Source organism: Trachypithecus francoisi, unplaced genomic scaffold, assembly GCF_009764315.1.
Source record: "Trachypithecus francoisi isolate TF-2019V2 unplaced genomic scaffold, Tfra_2.0 Lachesis_group16, whole genome shotgun sequence".
In the NCBI taxonomy this organism is placed as follows: Eukaryota; Metazoa; Chordata; class Mammalia; order Primates; family Cercopithecidae; genus Trachypithecus; species Trachypithecus francoisi.
Window position 1 is genome coordinate 73,672,624 of NW_022681461.1, and position 16,222 is coordinate 73,688,845.

At 37.3% G+C, this 16,222-nt stretch overlaps 1 protein-coding gene across 11 annotated transcripts in view; it reads left to right on the top strand.

Moving 5' to 3' along the window:
* The window catches only part of PTBP3 (polypyrimidine tract binding protein 3), a 120,872-nt gene that overhangs the window by 78,958 nt on the left and 25,692 nt on the right, over positions 1–16,222 (top strand). For all 11 annotated transcript variants that reach the window (XM_033237808.1, XM_033237801.1, XM_033237810.1 and 8 more), the window contains 2 exons: positions 7,307–7,417; positions 9,020–9,194. In XM_033237808.1, the coding sequence (XP_033093699.1) occupies positions 7,307–7,417; positions 9,020–9,194 (286 nt within the window). The remainder of the gene's footprint in view (positions 1–7,306; positions 7,418–9,019; positions 9,195–16,222) is intronic.

Consider the following 16,222-nt stretch of genomic DNA (forward strand, 5'->3'; position numbering starts at 1 on the left):
TATCTGTAGTTCCACCTATTCTGGACGCTGAGGCAGGAGAATCACTTGAACCCAGGAGGCTGAGATTGCAGTGAGCTGAGACCACGCCATTACACTGCAGCCTGGGCAGCAGAGCAAGACTCCATCTAAGTGCCCAAGAAGTGTTAGCTCTAATGATCAGATGCCAGTAAAGAGCAGTGTAAGAAACTGGTTCTTCCTCTTGTAGTCTTGTGGATAAGACACTAATTTCATAAATAATGGCATAAAATGTGATGAATATTATGGTAGGGGAATATACAGAAGTGTGGAGTTGGTTGTACCTGTTATAACTATTTAGCAAATTATTTTATTATATTCTTTGCTGAAAATTGGTCCTGGCTCAACTGCTATCTAACATCTATAGAAACTAGTGTTCTGTTTGCTCATGGTAAGGGAATTGAGAGTGATTGAGATGGGACTGATGCTATTTTAGATGAAGGAAGCTAGGGAAAGTCTTTCCAATATGATATTTGAGCAGAGGCTTACAGGATGGGAAAATATAAGTTATGTGTGTATGTGGAGAAATAATGATCCAGTCCAAAAGAACAACAAATGTAACGTGCCTAAGGTGGAAGTGTGCTTGTTGTGTTGAAGTATCGGAAAGAAGGCTGGTGTCATTGGAATAGAGAGAGTAAAAAAGCCCCATGCGAGAGGGCATCAGAGCAGTGATGATGCAAAGCTTTTATAATCGTTACACTGGGTAAGATGGGAAACCTTTGGAGGATTTTGAATGGAACAGTGAGATTATATCATTTACATTTTAGCAGAATCACTCTTGTTGCTGTGTTAAGAATAAACTATGGCTGGGCGTGGTGGCTCACACCTGTAATCCTAGCACTTTGGGAGGCCGAGGCCAATGGATCTTCTGAGCTCAGGTGTTCAAGACCAGCCTGGGCAATATGGCAAAACCCCGTCTATACCAAAAATACAAAAAATTAGCGAAGGGTGGTGGCACACACCTGTAGTCCCAGCTACTCAGGAGGCTGAGATGGGAGGATAGCTGGAGCCCGGGAGGTGGAGGATGCAGTGAAACGAGATTGTGCCACTGCATTCCAGCCTGGATGACAGAGTGAAACCCTGCCCCCTCATCCTCCAAAAAGAATAAGCTGTATAGGGTTAAGTGGAGGCTCTTGTCCTACTTCAAGTGAGAGATGATGGTGGCCTGGGTGAGGCCTTAAGGACTGGAAGTGGTGATTATGGATTTTTAAAAAATTAGAGATAGGGTCTTGCTGTGTTGCGCAGACTGGCCCAAATAAACTCCTGGGCTCAAGCAATCCTTCCACCCTATGAGAAGCTGGGGCTATAGGTACGGGCCACCTATATGGACTTCTGTGGCTATATTTTGAAAGATTTGCTGATGGATTGATTAGATGTGGTTCTGAAGAGAAAGGGAGTAATCAAGAATGCCTCCCAGATTTTGGATCTGAGCCTCTGGTAAAATGGAGCTAAGATATAAAGACTGAGGTAAATAAATAATAGTAATAATAATAAAAAGACAAAACCAAAAAAAGGATTTGGGGCAGGGGTTGGAGGTAGACATAAATCAAGAGTTTGATTTGAACATGTTAACTTGAGATACCTATTAGGTATTCAAATGGGAGATGATAAATGGGAATTAAGTCTGGATTCAGGAAAGAATTCAGGCTGGAGATTTGGAAACCTTCAGCATAGGTGTGGTAATTAAAGCCATTGGACTGGGTGACATCATCTCAGAATATTTGTAGATAGAATTCATCAACTGATAATTATGTAAATGCTCAATCCTGCATACCAAAAAGTGTCTTTGTACATGAAAGAAGTAGCTCATAACGATGTTCTCATGTAATCCATTCCTTCTGAGTACTGTTATACATGGGAATGGTTTTTGAATGTCCAGCAGATGAATCTCTTCAGGACAAAGGACCAATCTTTTTGAATTGTAATAAAGATAGATAACTTATAAAAGCTAGGCATTATGGGTACTAAATAAAAGAATCAATCCTAGTAATATGAAATTCTGGTTCTTAAATCGTATTATTTCACTGGCTACAAAAACTATTATAAACAAGTTGTGGCCAATGTGCTTGATATTAAAAAAACTTTTCTAATGTGAATAAACTTTTTTTTTTTTTTTTTGGAGATGGAGTCTCACTCTTACAGCCCACGGTGGGGTGTGGTGGCACAATCTCAGCTCACTGCAATCTCTGACTCCCGGGTTCAAGTGATTTCTCCTGCCTCAGCCTCCTGAGTAGCTGGGATTACAGGCGCCCATCACCACGCCCAGCTAATTTTTGTACTTTTAGTAGAGATGGGGTTTAGCCATATTGGCCAGGCTGGTCTCGAACTCCTGACCTCAGGTGATCCACCCACATCAGCCTCCCAAAGTGCTGGGATTATAGGCATGAGCCACCGTGCCTGACTGTGAATACACTTTTTACAAGTGAATACGAGTGGACATTTTCAGTTTCTGACAAATTATACCTTCATAAAAAATCACTCTGAAGATGAATTTTATCAGAATTTGATCTTTAGTGTCTTCTTAGTCCTGGGTTACAGTCTGAAACTATTAAAATACACACGAGGTATCTAGAGTTGAGTATTTGTCCATATTTTTGACAGCAAAATATATTAGGGAAACAGAGTCAAAGACCTTGTAATTCATAAAAATAGATTCGTATGTATCACACCTTCCTAAATTTTAATTTTTGATACCTAATCTGTTTGAAATTTACTATTTTGGTAATTATGAAAAGGTGTTAAAAATCACACGTCGGGCATTCCTGGATTCCCTGATGTTGGTGCCCAGTTACTTTATTCAGAAGTATCATATTGTTTTTTGTAGCCCCTCTCTCAGTGAATACAATCCAGGGGACTAGAGTGCTATTGCTGGTTAACCTGTTCAGGCAAGTTTATTCTCTTAGCACATTCAGATAAAAACCGCCACAGCAAAACACCAAGCTGTCCGTGAGGATGTGCTTTAGGCCACTGTTGAAGTTAAATGAGAAATGAGAATGTAAAGTTAAATGAGAAAAGGAATGTAAACATTAACAAAATCTGAAAGGTAAGTAGAAATTAGGTTTTATAGCATAATTTAGTATAAAAATTTTCCAAATGTTAGAGCAAGTTATGTGTTCTTATTCCTTCACTAATGAGATATTTTACATCAAGAGTATTTATTATTTTTTGAAATTGCTGACTTCCCTTGTTGGAGTGAAAAGTAGTATTTTTTTTTAAAGAAAAAATGAAAAAAAAAAAAAAGCTTTTAAAAAAGGGAAAAAAAAATTACATATTGCCATCTGAGTACAGTGGCTCATGCCTATAATCCCAGTACTTTGGGAGACTAAGGTAGGAGAATCATTTGAGGTCACGAGTTTGAGACCAGCCTGGGTAAGGTAGCGAGACCCCATCTCTAAAAAACTTTAAAAATTAGCCATGCATGGTGCTGCACCCTGTAGTACTCCGGAGACTAAAGCAGGAGGATTGCTTGAGCCGAGGAGTTCAACGTTATGGTGAACTGTGATCGCGCCACTGCACACTATTATGGGTGATAGGGTGAGACCCTGTTTGTTAAAAAAAGGAAACAAAACATTGCATATCACTATAATTCTCAATTTATAATTTTATCAATAATATCAATTAATAATAAGCATTTTAGTCTGTATCTGTTACATGCCAGGAATTGTACTTAATGATGCAGAAATGATTAAGACAAGATATATTCCTTCAAGGAGCTTTCAGTCTAATTAATGGAGACAGTTATATAAATAAATGTATAGTAGAGTAAAAGTACAACAGCAAGATACATATACATATATATATATAATATATATATATATATATTTTTTGAGACGGAGTTTCTCTCTTGTTGCCCAGGTTGGAGTGCAGTGGCCCGATCTCAGCTCACTGCAGCCTCCGCCTCCCGGGTTCAAGTGATTCTCCTGCCTCAGCCTCCCCCAGTAGCTGGGATTACAGGCATGCACCACCATACCCGGCTAATTTTTGTATTTTTAGTAGAGATGGGGTTTTGCCATGTTGGCCAGGCTGGTCTCGAACTCCTGACCTCAGGTGACCCACCGGCCTCCCAAAGTGCTGGGATTACAGGTGTGAGCCACTGCGCCTGGCTGATAAATATTTATATAAAACCAAGAAGTAGATACAACTCGGGAAAAATAATTCTATAGGGATTTGGGGAAGGCTGAGAATTTTATGGCAGCATTGTTCCCTGAGCTGAGTTTTGGAAAAGATAAATGAAGGCTTACTAGCTGTGAAAATGGATTTCTAGGAAAAGGGAAAATCCTTATATATGGGCATAGAAGTCTGAAATCATTTGGTAAATTTGCAGAACTATAGGCAACTACATATTGTTGATGTAAATAGAATAGTGTTATACAAGAAGTTTCAGGAAGTGAGGTTTGAGAGATAAACCAGGGCAAGAGTGTTATGTTATGTGAAAGAGCTTGTATTTTACCCTGTATATAATGGGGAGGTAGTAAGGGATTTTAAGCAGGGGAAAATATAATCTGACTTATACTTTAGAACGCTACCTGGGCTGTAGTAATGAAGAAGGGAGGTCAGACAGTTGTTACATTACACCCCCAGCCTTTTTTAAAAATCTAACGTTACTCCTTTATTGAGAGAAAACATTGAGTTGATGCATGTGTAATACATAGATTGATTCATGTCTTGCCATAAGTGATTTAAGTGGCAAAATATATATAACATAAAATTTACCATTTTAACTATTTTTAATTGTATAGTTCAGTGACATTAAGTATATTCACATTGTTTTTCAACCATCACTGAATACCATGTCTCCAGAATTTTTTTCATCTTCCCAAACTGAAACTCCCTTTACCCATTAAACAGAACTCTTTATTCATCTGCTCTCCCAGCCCCCAGCAATCACCAGTCTATTTTCGGTCCCTGTGAGTTTGACTACACCTTAGGTTCCTCATGTAAGTGGAACTGTGCAGTATGTGTGTTTTTTGACTGGCATATTTCACCTGGCATGATGTCTTGAAGGTTCATCCATGTTCAGAATTTTTCTCCTTTTTGAGGCTGAGTAATATTCAGTTTGTATGTATATATCATATTTTGTTTATCCATTTATTTGTTGATGAACACTTTGGTTGCTTCCTGTTTTGGCTATTTTGTGTAATGCTGTAATGCACATGGGTATATGCATATCTCTTTGAGTCCCTTGGCTGTATACCTAGAAATGGAATTGCTGGATCATATGGTAATTCTATTTTCATTTTTTAAGGAAAGGTTCTACTTTTTCCATAGTGGCTGTAACATTTTACATTTCTACCAACAGTGCACAGTGGTTCCGTTTTCTTTATATCCTCCCCAATACTTGTTATTTTATGGGTTTTAAAAAATTTTATAACTATCCTAATGAAAGTTAGGTGATACGTAGTTTTGATTTGCATTTTTCTAATGATTAGTGATACTGAGCATCTTTTTGTGGGCTTATTGGCAGTTTGATTAGCTTCTTTGGAGAAATGTCTATTGAAGTCGTTTGCCTATTTTTGGGTTGCATTGTTTGTATTGTCATTGAGTTACGTGAATTCTTTATATATTCTGGATCTTAACTCATTATCATGTACATGATTTGATTTCACTCTGTTGATAGTTTCCTTTGATGCACAGAAGTTTTTAATTTTGAGGTAGTCCCATTTATCTGTTTTTTCTTTCATTACCTGTGCTTTAGAATATTCTTTCTTTCATGTTTTTTTCCTAACCACTAGACTACCAGGGGAGGACAGTTATTCTTGAGGCATACTTTGAGAATTAAAAAGCAGGGCCAGGTATGGTGCCTCACACCTGTAATCCCAGCACTTTGGAAGGCCACGATGGGAGGATAACTTGAGCTCAGGAGTTTGAGACCAACCTGGCCAACAGAGTGAGACCTCATCTCTATAAAACCTTAAAAATAAAAAATTAGCCAGGTGTAGTGTAGTCCCAGCTGCTTGGGAGGCTGAGATGGGAGGATTGCATAAGCCTGGGAGGTGGAGCCTGCAGTGAGCCCTGATTGTACCATAGTGGTTGATAACAGCAAAATCTTACCGGCATAGGGAATACTCAACCTTTTTCATCTCAAAAGCAGAACAAATTTTTGTTTTAAGGTTCAAATTTAAAATGGAGTGAATATTAGTTTGTTTTCACATTGCTATAAAGATACTCCCTGAGACTGGGTAATTTATAAACAAAATAGGTTTAATTGACTCACAGTTCTGCATGTCTGGGGAGGCTTCAGGAAACTTATAGTCATGGCAGAAAGCGAAGGGGAAGCCAGGGCCTCCTTCACATGGTGGCAGGAGAGAGAGCTCGCATGGGGGAAACTGCCGCTTTTAAAACCATCAGATCTCTTGAGAACTCCCTCACTATCACCAGAACAACAGAGGCGAAACTGCCCTCATGATCCAGTCACCTCCCACCAGGTCTCTCTTTTGACATGTGGGAAATCACAATTTGAGATGAGATTTGGGTGGTGACACAGAGCCAAACCATATTAACAGAGGAAAACTACATATATTGTTGTTTTATCCCGCCTATTTAGTCTTTCAGAAATGAGTTACTATTAATAGTAACACTGGCTGTGAACCCTGTGGTGCTGAGGTAGATAGAACATGTGTTGTGAGGATATTGATGTCAGGAAGCCCTCGCCTCTTTTTTCTCAAAAGACACTTCAGAAAGACCTTCTTTGGCCACCACTCTTGTGCTGTCTCAACTTGCATTCTGGTTCATGCTCACCCCTTCCCTTCTTTTATTTTTATTCATAAGACTTTTGAAATCAGCAGATATTAGGATATTTGTCATTTGTTTATTGTCTGTCTTCATATGGGCATAGACTTTTGTCTCTGTTTTGTTTACTGCTGTTTTGCAGTGTTTAGAACAATCCAAATATTTGGCGAATTAATAGAGCAGCCTCTAGTTGAACATTTTCTAGTGGCTACAGAAATCTCAAAAAGTAGATGATTCTTCACAGGGTGAAATAGTTGGTCCGTGACTCCCACTTTTATTCATATGCTTTATAACACATCTCATCCCATTGATTATTGTAGTGTCCTATTTTAATACTGTACCATTTATGTATGCCATAAAATAGGCTAGTTGTGTACCAGGCATTGTTCTAAGATAGGCGTAGGTATTGAAATGTTAATGTTTTAGGTTTAAGTCATTTTGGTACCAAAGTTTTAAAGAGAAAATTTTCACTTAAAAGGATTTATGAACAAATTGTATTTATAAAGGTACATTAGTTTGATACCTTTCTTTTACATTTAACCTAACTTGAATTGTTTTCCAGATATTTTCTAAATTTGGCACAGTCTTGAAGATTATCACCTTTACAAAGAATAATCAGTTTCAAGCCTTGCTTCAGTATGCTGACCCAGTAAATGCACATTATGCCAAAATGGTAATTATGATCTTTGTTTCATTTTTCTATTGTTAATGACTCTAGTGATGCCTGAAGGAAGTCATCATATCTTCTCTTGTGCCCCACTTTACCACGTGTTTTTAAAAAAAAAATTTGGTAAAATATACATGACGTTTACCATTTTAGTCATTTTAAAGTGTATGATTCCATGTATTTTTTTTTCTAAGCTAAAAATCATTACTTCTTCATATGAAATGATCTCAAATCTCCTAACATCTCTCACATCTCTGAGACTCAGGTCCTGTTTGTCATGTTTAAAGTCTACAGTTGAACACAGTACTCCTGATGTAAGCTAATAGAGCCATCATTACCCTCGTGCTTTTCATTTACTTCTCCCATCCACGTACTAAGTAGGCCCGACCCTGCTTAACTTCTGAGATCAGATGAGATCAGGCGCATTCATGGTGATATGGCTGTAGAGCATTTACTTCTGTTAAATCAGTCAGAAATTGGTTTCACCATTTTTGCAGCAGTATTCAATGTTTATTCCTGTTGAGCTCTAAATTGGTGGAGATACTAAATCTTAGGAAATATGCTGCTGTCAATTCATGTTATCTTTTTTTAGTACACGAAACCCTATTTTGACAAGATATAAAACTTGACGTTCAGTTTGGTTATCTTAGGCATACCTCCTGTTGATATCTATCCCTGACTCTAATTTCATCTTGTAGCAGTTTTTGCTAGTCATTTCTAGTTTTTGGTCAAAGATGAAGACTAAGGCTTGTGATACTTTTGTGTACCACACGGTGTCTGGCACTGGATTGGGAGTATAGCCTTTATATTTGCTGTACCCTGAACGTGCATGTATTATTTTGTACCTTTATGATGGCATACTTGTCAATGACCATTATTATAAATCAGGATATATATATATATGTATGTATGTTTTATTTTTATGTGCTTTGCTTTCTGGTATCTATTTTTATAAATTTAAGCATTTGTGAAAGTCCTAAGTGGTCACAAATACCCTTAGGTAAATTTTTATTCTTGCAAAGGAAGGGGTTGCTAATCTTTGGTTGCAACTGACTCCACATTTCCCTCAGTTTATTATTCAAAGTAGTACAAAGTAAATTTACAATAGAAAAAAGTAAGTGGTAGATAATATTTTATATATTGTGGCTCTGACAAGTACCATTTACAAAAGCTTTTTTTTCATCCTAACAAAGCTTATACATCCTAGTATAATGTGAATTATACTAAAATGAATTTAAATGGAATGTAAAATCAGAGTATCTTAAAAGTTTTGGTATAGGCAAAATAATCATAATAATAGTGAACATTTCTACGATAGACAGTAGTTTTCCAATCTTTTACATTTCTCCTCTCTTACTTGATCTTACCACAGACAAGATAAATATTACCAGTCTTATTTTACAGATGAAAGCTGAGACTTAAGAGATTTTCTTTTTCTCTCTTAGGCTCATAGTTAATGACTGTGAGGTAAAAGTAAACCCAAGACTTTGGCTTTTTAGTCAGTGCTTTCTGCCTCACACCTGATTGCCACTCTTTGTCAAAGTAGATGCTTCTTGGTTATCAGTGTTGTTGTCTTGCCAAAACCAGTCCCTTTCTTACATGCTTTAGGCTCTGGATGGCCAGAATATCTATAATGCATGCTGCACTCTGCGCATTGACTTCTCCAAGCTCACCAGCCTTAATGTGAAATATAATAATGACAAAAGCAGAGACTTCACTCGCTTAGACCTTCCTACTGGTGATGGCCAACCATCCCTTGAACCCCCTATGGCTGCTGCTTTTGGTGAGTAGTTCTTTTTTGGGTCACAAAGCAAGTTTTCTGAAGTTACAAGTTTCATTTATTAAGCCATGTATGTTTATAAGCCTTTTTCTTCTTCATTTCTCTCAGGATTTATAAAGGAAAGCAAGAATCCTGGAACAAAGTATGCCCATTAATTAAATATTAATATTAGGAGGTTCTGTTAGTTGACAAAAGAAATGAATATCTGAAATTGAGTTACAAATTTATTTTCTAACATTGATATTTCTCATTCTTTAAAAGCGAGAGACCATTTGCTTCAAATTAGTAGACTTATTAATTTAAATATGCTAGTTTAGAGCCAAAATAATTTTGCCATATATGCTCTTGAGGAAAGTACTTTTCCCTTTTTAAGTAGTGATATTTTATATCAAGCCTAAATTAATAGTAGGATCTTCTTTTATTCAAAGAAGAGGATTTATTTTGTTTTGTTTCTTAAACTTTAGAACTTCCAGCTGTATCTTAAGCTTGTGTGAAGTTGCATTTTGCATTAGTAAAAATGCAGCCTTCTGAACTGTCTCTGCAAATTGTAGCTTTGAAGAGCCTCCTCCTTTTATTTAAAGTAAACTTCTTAAGGAGAAAGCAATGGATGGCCCAGTCTGAATATCTTATTAGGTTAGTATGTGCTACTTTTGGTTTCACAGTTCTCAAAAGAGTGGTTTATTATTTAGATAAAGTATTACTACCTTTTGTGATTGATTTTCCCTTTACCAAATAACACCATAAAATATTGCTAATTGGGACTTTAAGTAGTATTTAGTTCATGCTTTATAGGTGAGAAAATTAAAAGAATTAAGACAATCAAATTATAAAATTAAGACAACCAAATGATTGTCCAAACTTTCTAGAAAATAGTTCATTACTTTAAAGTAAAAACTTTTTTATTATTTTTAATTTAAAAAGCCAAGGGAATGATTCAGTGCATCTTTCTTATGTTGTTAAAATGTCTGTTTTGGCTTCTTTGACCAAGTTTTTTTGTTTTATATTTGTTACCAGCCCCTAACTTAACTTACCTGATTTGGCAGTGACAAAGGTCTTTGTCATTACCATTTTAATAACAAATGATAGAAATATTTGGGGCAAAAAAATACTGGGGCAAATTAAAGTTTGCCAAAACTCAGCTGTCAAATGTAAGAATTCACTTATTCTAATAATTGATTGTGTACTCTTGGTGCAATTAATGTTCTGTATTATGGGAGGAGGACATTTAAAAAATATGTTAAGAATTTTGATTTCTGAATATAAAATATCAGAATGTTCATATCCTTTCTCATTAATGTTATTAATAAATCCTTAGTCACTGCAAAATAATGTCTATATCCTAAAAAAGTGATTCATCAGAGAGAGAACAGTGCACTTTAGTTTCTCTACTTTGCCTCTCACTAATATTTGATACAGTTTCACAATTCCCTTCTTTTTTTCTTGGCTTTGGAAACACCACTCTCCTTACTTTCTTCCTACTTGACTGGCTGTTCTTTCTCTTTTAAAGGTTGCCCTTTACAGTGTCTAGGGCTGAGTCATAAGCACTGTGTTCTTGCTTTTAGTGACATTTGTTATACTCATAGAAAAGCTTATAAAACACGTAAGTATATATATACACACCCATGTGATTACCACCCAGATTAAGAAATAAAGTATTTATACATACTGAAGAAGCACACTGTGTACCTTTCTTCTTCAATTTTGTTCACTCTCCTTTGCCCAAGATAACCACAGTCCCAAATTTGATAATCTCTTGCTTTTCTGTTTTCCTGTTTTTTTTTTACTACTCATTATATATCCCTAAATGCAACTTAAAATTTTTTTAAAGCATTCAGTACTTTAAAGCATTAAAAAATTTTAAAACTGTATTTAGAACTTGACATAAATGGACTCATGCTGGTTTTCTTTTGTGACTTTATTTTATTTGCCCTGTATGGCTTTGGTGATTCATCCGTATTCATACATGTGGCTATCGTTCATTCATTCTTAGTACCGTCAAGTCTATAGTATCCCATTGCATTGGATTAGAATAATATATTATGGTTTGTTTATCCATTTTATTGTTGATAAATCTTTTGTTTGTTTTAGTTTGATGCTACTATGAACATTCTTTCCTGCTGGGCAAGAGTTTTCTTTAAGAAGTACATAGGAAAGGAATTGTTGGGTCATAGAGAACATATTTCTTCAGTTTTATTACATAATGCCAGTTTTCAAAGTGATTGCACCAGTTTGTAACTGCATTGTGAGGTGAAGAAAATTTTTTTAAGTCATCTCCTACTGGAAGGAGTGAGGTTAAATTTTTTTTTTTTATTTTAGTGTATGTGTAATGGTATCTTAACATAGTTTTCAATTGCATTTTCCTAATTACTAATGAGGTTGAACATATTTTCTTTATTATTCATCCTGTCATAAATTTTGTTTATTTATTTATTTCATGAATAAGTTCTTTAGTGGTGATTTCTGAGATTTTGGTGCAAGCAAAGATTTGGTGTTTGGTACACCCAAGCACCGTACACTGTACCCAGTGTGTAGTCTTTTACCTCTCACCCCCATCCCTGTGCAATTCTTTTGTCTATTTTTGTGCTTTATTTCTCCTTTTTTTTTTACTTGTACGAATTCATTATGTATTCCAGATACTAGTCCATTGTTTGCTGTATGGGTTGCAAAATAGTTTCTCCCAGTTTTGGCTTGTTGATTTATTGATAATGATAACTTTTAGGTAGTCAAGTTTATTTTTTATTTCCGTTATATTTGTGTTTTTTTGTGTGTCTTATTTAAGAAATCCTTTGTGATATAAGGTCATAAATATATTTACTTATATTCTAAAGTTTATGGTGTTTTAGTAATAATTTAAACTTTGAAATTAAATTTTGTCTGAAATTAAATTGCAAGGGTAGTACAAAGAACTTCTATGTATCTCTTAGTCAGATTGCCCTATTAGCATCATGCCATATTTACTTTATCATCTGAGTATTTATGTGTGTGTATGTATATACATATATAATATATACACTATCTATATTTGTGTATGCGTGTGTATGTATATTTATTTTCCCCCACCCCCAAACCACTTGAGTAAGTTGCAGATATGATGTCCCTTTATGTCTAAATTAATCATTGTGTATTTACTAAGAACAAGGACATTCTTACTAAATACAGTTTAATTATCAAAGTTAGGAAATTAACATCTATACAATCCTTTAATCCATAGACTTTTTGTTTTTTGAGATGGTCTTTCTCTGTCATCGAGGCCAGAGTGCAGTGGCATGATCATAGCTCATTGTAGCATTGACCTTGGGCTCAAGCGATCCTCCTGCCTTAGCCTCCAAAGTAGCTAGACTATAGGCAAGCCACACTACATCTGGCTTTTTTGGGGTTTTTTTTTTTTTTCCCCCATTTTTTGTGGAGATGGAGTCTTGCTGTTTCAACCAGGCTAGTCTCAAACTCCTGGGATCAAGTGATCCTCCCACCTCAGCCTCCCAAAGTGCCAGTTGTGAAAATAGTGTCTTTTATGACGGAATTTTTTTCTGGTAAAGATCCAAACAAGTATCAGGCTAATTTATTTGTCATGTCTCTTTCGAGTCATTTAATTCAGAACATTTCTTTATTCTGTCTTTCATAACTTTTTTTTTTTTTTGGTGACAGGGACTTATTCTGTTGCCCAGGCCAAAGTACAGAGATGCAATCACAGCTAACTGCAATCTCAACCTCCAGGGCTCAAGTGATCCTTGTACCTCAGCCTCCTGGGTAGCTGGGACTACAGGCACTCGCCATCATACCTGGCTAATTTTTATTTTTATTTTCTTGTAGAGACAGAGTCTCACTGTGTTGCCCAGGTTGGACTGTTGGATTTTTGAAGAGATTAGGGAGGATATTTTTTGTAGAATGTCTTTCAATATAGATGTCTGGGTTTTCCTCATCGTTGTATACATTTTTGAGCAGAAATACTAAAATAATTTTGTCTTTCCTACTTCATTACATTAGGAGACATATGATGTTAATTTATCCTTTTTCTTGTGGTGTTAGCTTTGATCACTTGTTAAAGTGGTCTTGCAGGTTTCTTCCCTGTAGTGTTACTATTTTACTATTTTTCCCGTTATAACGAATTTACTGATTGAGATGGTAAATACCCTGTTCTTACCACTTTTCACCTTTTTCTGTTTCTTTTTTTTTTGAGACTGAGTCTGGGTCTCTCGCCCAGGCTGGAGTGCAGTGGCGCCATCTCAGCTCACTGTAAGCTCCGCCTCCTGGATTTACGCCATTCTCCTGCCTCAGCCTCCTGAGTAGCTGGTACTACAGGCGCCCACCACCACGCCTGGCTAATTTTTTGTATTTTTAGTAGAGATGGGGTTTCACCGTGTTAGCCAGGGTGGTCTTGATCTCCTGACCTCATGATCCACCTGCCTCTTCCTCCCAAAGTGCTGGGATTACAGATGTGAGCCATTGCACCCAGCCCACCTTTTATTTTTCACATCTGTTGCCAGAATTATTTGTTATTCTGATGGTTGCCATGAGATAATTTGCTAATTCCATCATTTCTTCTACCTTTATTAGCTAGCATTTTATTATAAAGAATGTTTTTCTCAGCTGGGTGTGGTGGCTCACACCTGTAATCCCAGCACTTTGGGAGGCCGAGGTGGGTGGATCACTTGAGGTTGGGAGTTCAAGACCATCCTGGCCAACATGGGGGGAAACCCTGTCTCTACTAAAAATACAAAAATTAGCTAGGCATGGTGGCACGTTCCTGTAGTTCCAGCAAGTAGCAGGGCTGAGGCACGACAATTGCTTGAACCTGGGAGACGGAGGCTGCAGTGAACTAAGATCCTGCTACTGCACTCCAGCCTGGGCGACAGAGCAAGACTCCATCTCAAAAAAAAAAAAAAAGTTTTTCTCGACTGAGCACAGTGGCTCACACTTGTAATCCCAGCACTTTGAGAGGATGAGATTTCTTACCATCATCACTTTCATTCATTTATTTCACATCGATAAGGACTCATATATTCTTATTTTATTCTACAAGTTATAATTTCCTACTATCGTTTTTCATTTTATGTTCAAGTTGTCCCTGATTTGGCCAGTAGGAGGCCGTTCACACTGGCTCTGTGGCCTTTTGACATGCCACCGTCATAATTGGAGCACTTCTTTCTTTCTGGCACTAGATATTTCAGATCTTCTTTACCCAACCTGGCGCTGGAATCAGCCATTTCTTCAGTGAACCCTGGTTTCTTTTAGGGGAAAATGATATTTAAAAATCAATACCTAAACATTAGATGTGCTCATTGATAATAGGGCATAACTAAATGGACATGACTAGGATGTGTGTCTATGTTTGCTTCATAAATATATATTTCTCTGTGTGTGTGTATTTTAAAAAACGAATTTTAACTGAAAACCCCAATTCCAATCCAGCACCCTTTACAAATTGGTAACTCTCTAAGAATAAGAAATCTGATTCCCATTATCCTTAACATGTTTACCTATTTGCTCAATCTTAGATTACACAGAAGTGGTTTCGGAATTGCAAACACATACTACTAACTTGAGTTTTTGTTTGTTTGTTTTTGTCTTTGATTTTGAGGCAGAGTCTCGCTCTGCCCAGGCTGGAGTGCAGTGGCACAGTCTGGGCTTGCTGCAGCCTTTGCCTCCCAGGTTCAAGCAGTTCTCATGCCTCAGCCTCCTGAGTAGCTGGTACTACAGATGTGCACCACCACACTGGCTAATTTTTTTGTATTTTTTGTAGAGACAGGGTTTTGCCATGTTGGCCAGGCTGGTCTTGAACTCCTGACCTCAAGTGATCTGCCCGCCTCGGCCTCCCAAAGTGCTGGGACTACAGATGTGAGCCACTGCGCCCGGCCGAGCTTGATACTTACAAGACTTATTTTTCTGGGCGTTGCTACGTTGGTCTAGTTGTCTCCTTTTGTCATTACCAGAAGTCTGAATCTCTGCTAAAGTCTTTTTTATCTTACTCTTCTTCAAGACTATCTTGGCAATTCTTGACTATTTGTATTTTTTAAGCATTTTAAGATCAGCTTGTTGAGTTCCAAAAAAAAAAAAAGCAGCAGCAGTAGCTCTTGGGGTTTTGATTGGGATTACATTGAATTTACAAATGAGTTAGAAGATAATTGACATCATTATGATAGAATTTTCCAGTCTTTGAACATTGTGCATCTATCCATTCGTTTGGACTTTTTTTTTTTTTTGAGACAGGGTTTTGCTCAGTCACCTAGGCTGAAGTGCAGTGGTACAATCATGCTTCACTGCAAGCTTGACCTCCAGGCTCGGGCAATCCTCCCACCTCAGCCTCCTGAGTAGCCAGGACCACAGGCATACATCACCATGCTCTGCTAATTAAAAAAAAAATTTTTTTTTGTAGAGATAGGGTCCCTCTATGTCACCTAGATTGGTCTAAAACTCCTGGTCTCAAGTGATCTCCAACCTCAGCTTCCCAAAGCACTAGGATTACAGGTGTCAGCCACTGCAGCCTGGATGTTTGTTAATGTCTTTCAGTAAAGTTGGGTGACTTTTCTCCTTAAAGATTTGCACATTTTTTTGTTGCATTTATTCCTGAGAATTTTTTTTTTTTTCCTGAGACAGTCTCGCTCTGTTGCCCAGGCTGGAGTGCAGTGGCGTGATCTCAGCTCATTGCAACCTCCACCTCCCAGGTTCAAGCAATTCTCCTGCCTCAGCCTCCCGAAGCCGAGAGGCACATGCCACCATGCCTGGCTAATTTTTTGTATTTTTAGTAGAGGGGGGTTTCACCGTGTTAACTAGGATGGTCTTGATCTCCTGACCTCGTGATCCGCCTGCCTCGGCCTCTCAGAGTGCTGGGGTTATAGGTGTGAGCCACCGTGCCCGGCTATTCCTGAGAACTTCTTACTTTTACTTTTATTTTACATGGCATAGTGTGGTGTCTAGGAACCATATTTTTTGTATTCTGATTCTAGACCTATTAATGAGCTGTGTAATCTTGGGCAAGTTACTTAACTACTCTGCATTTCTCTTTCTGTGTGTAATGTGTAACAGTTCTTAAC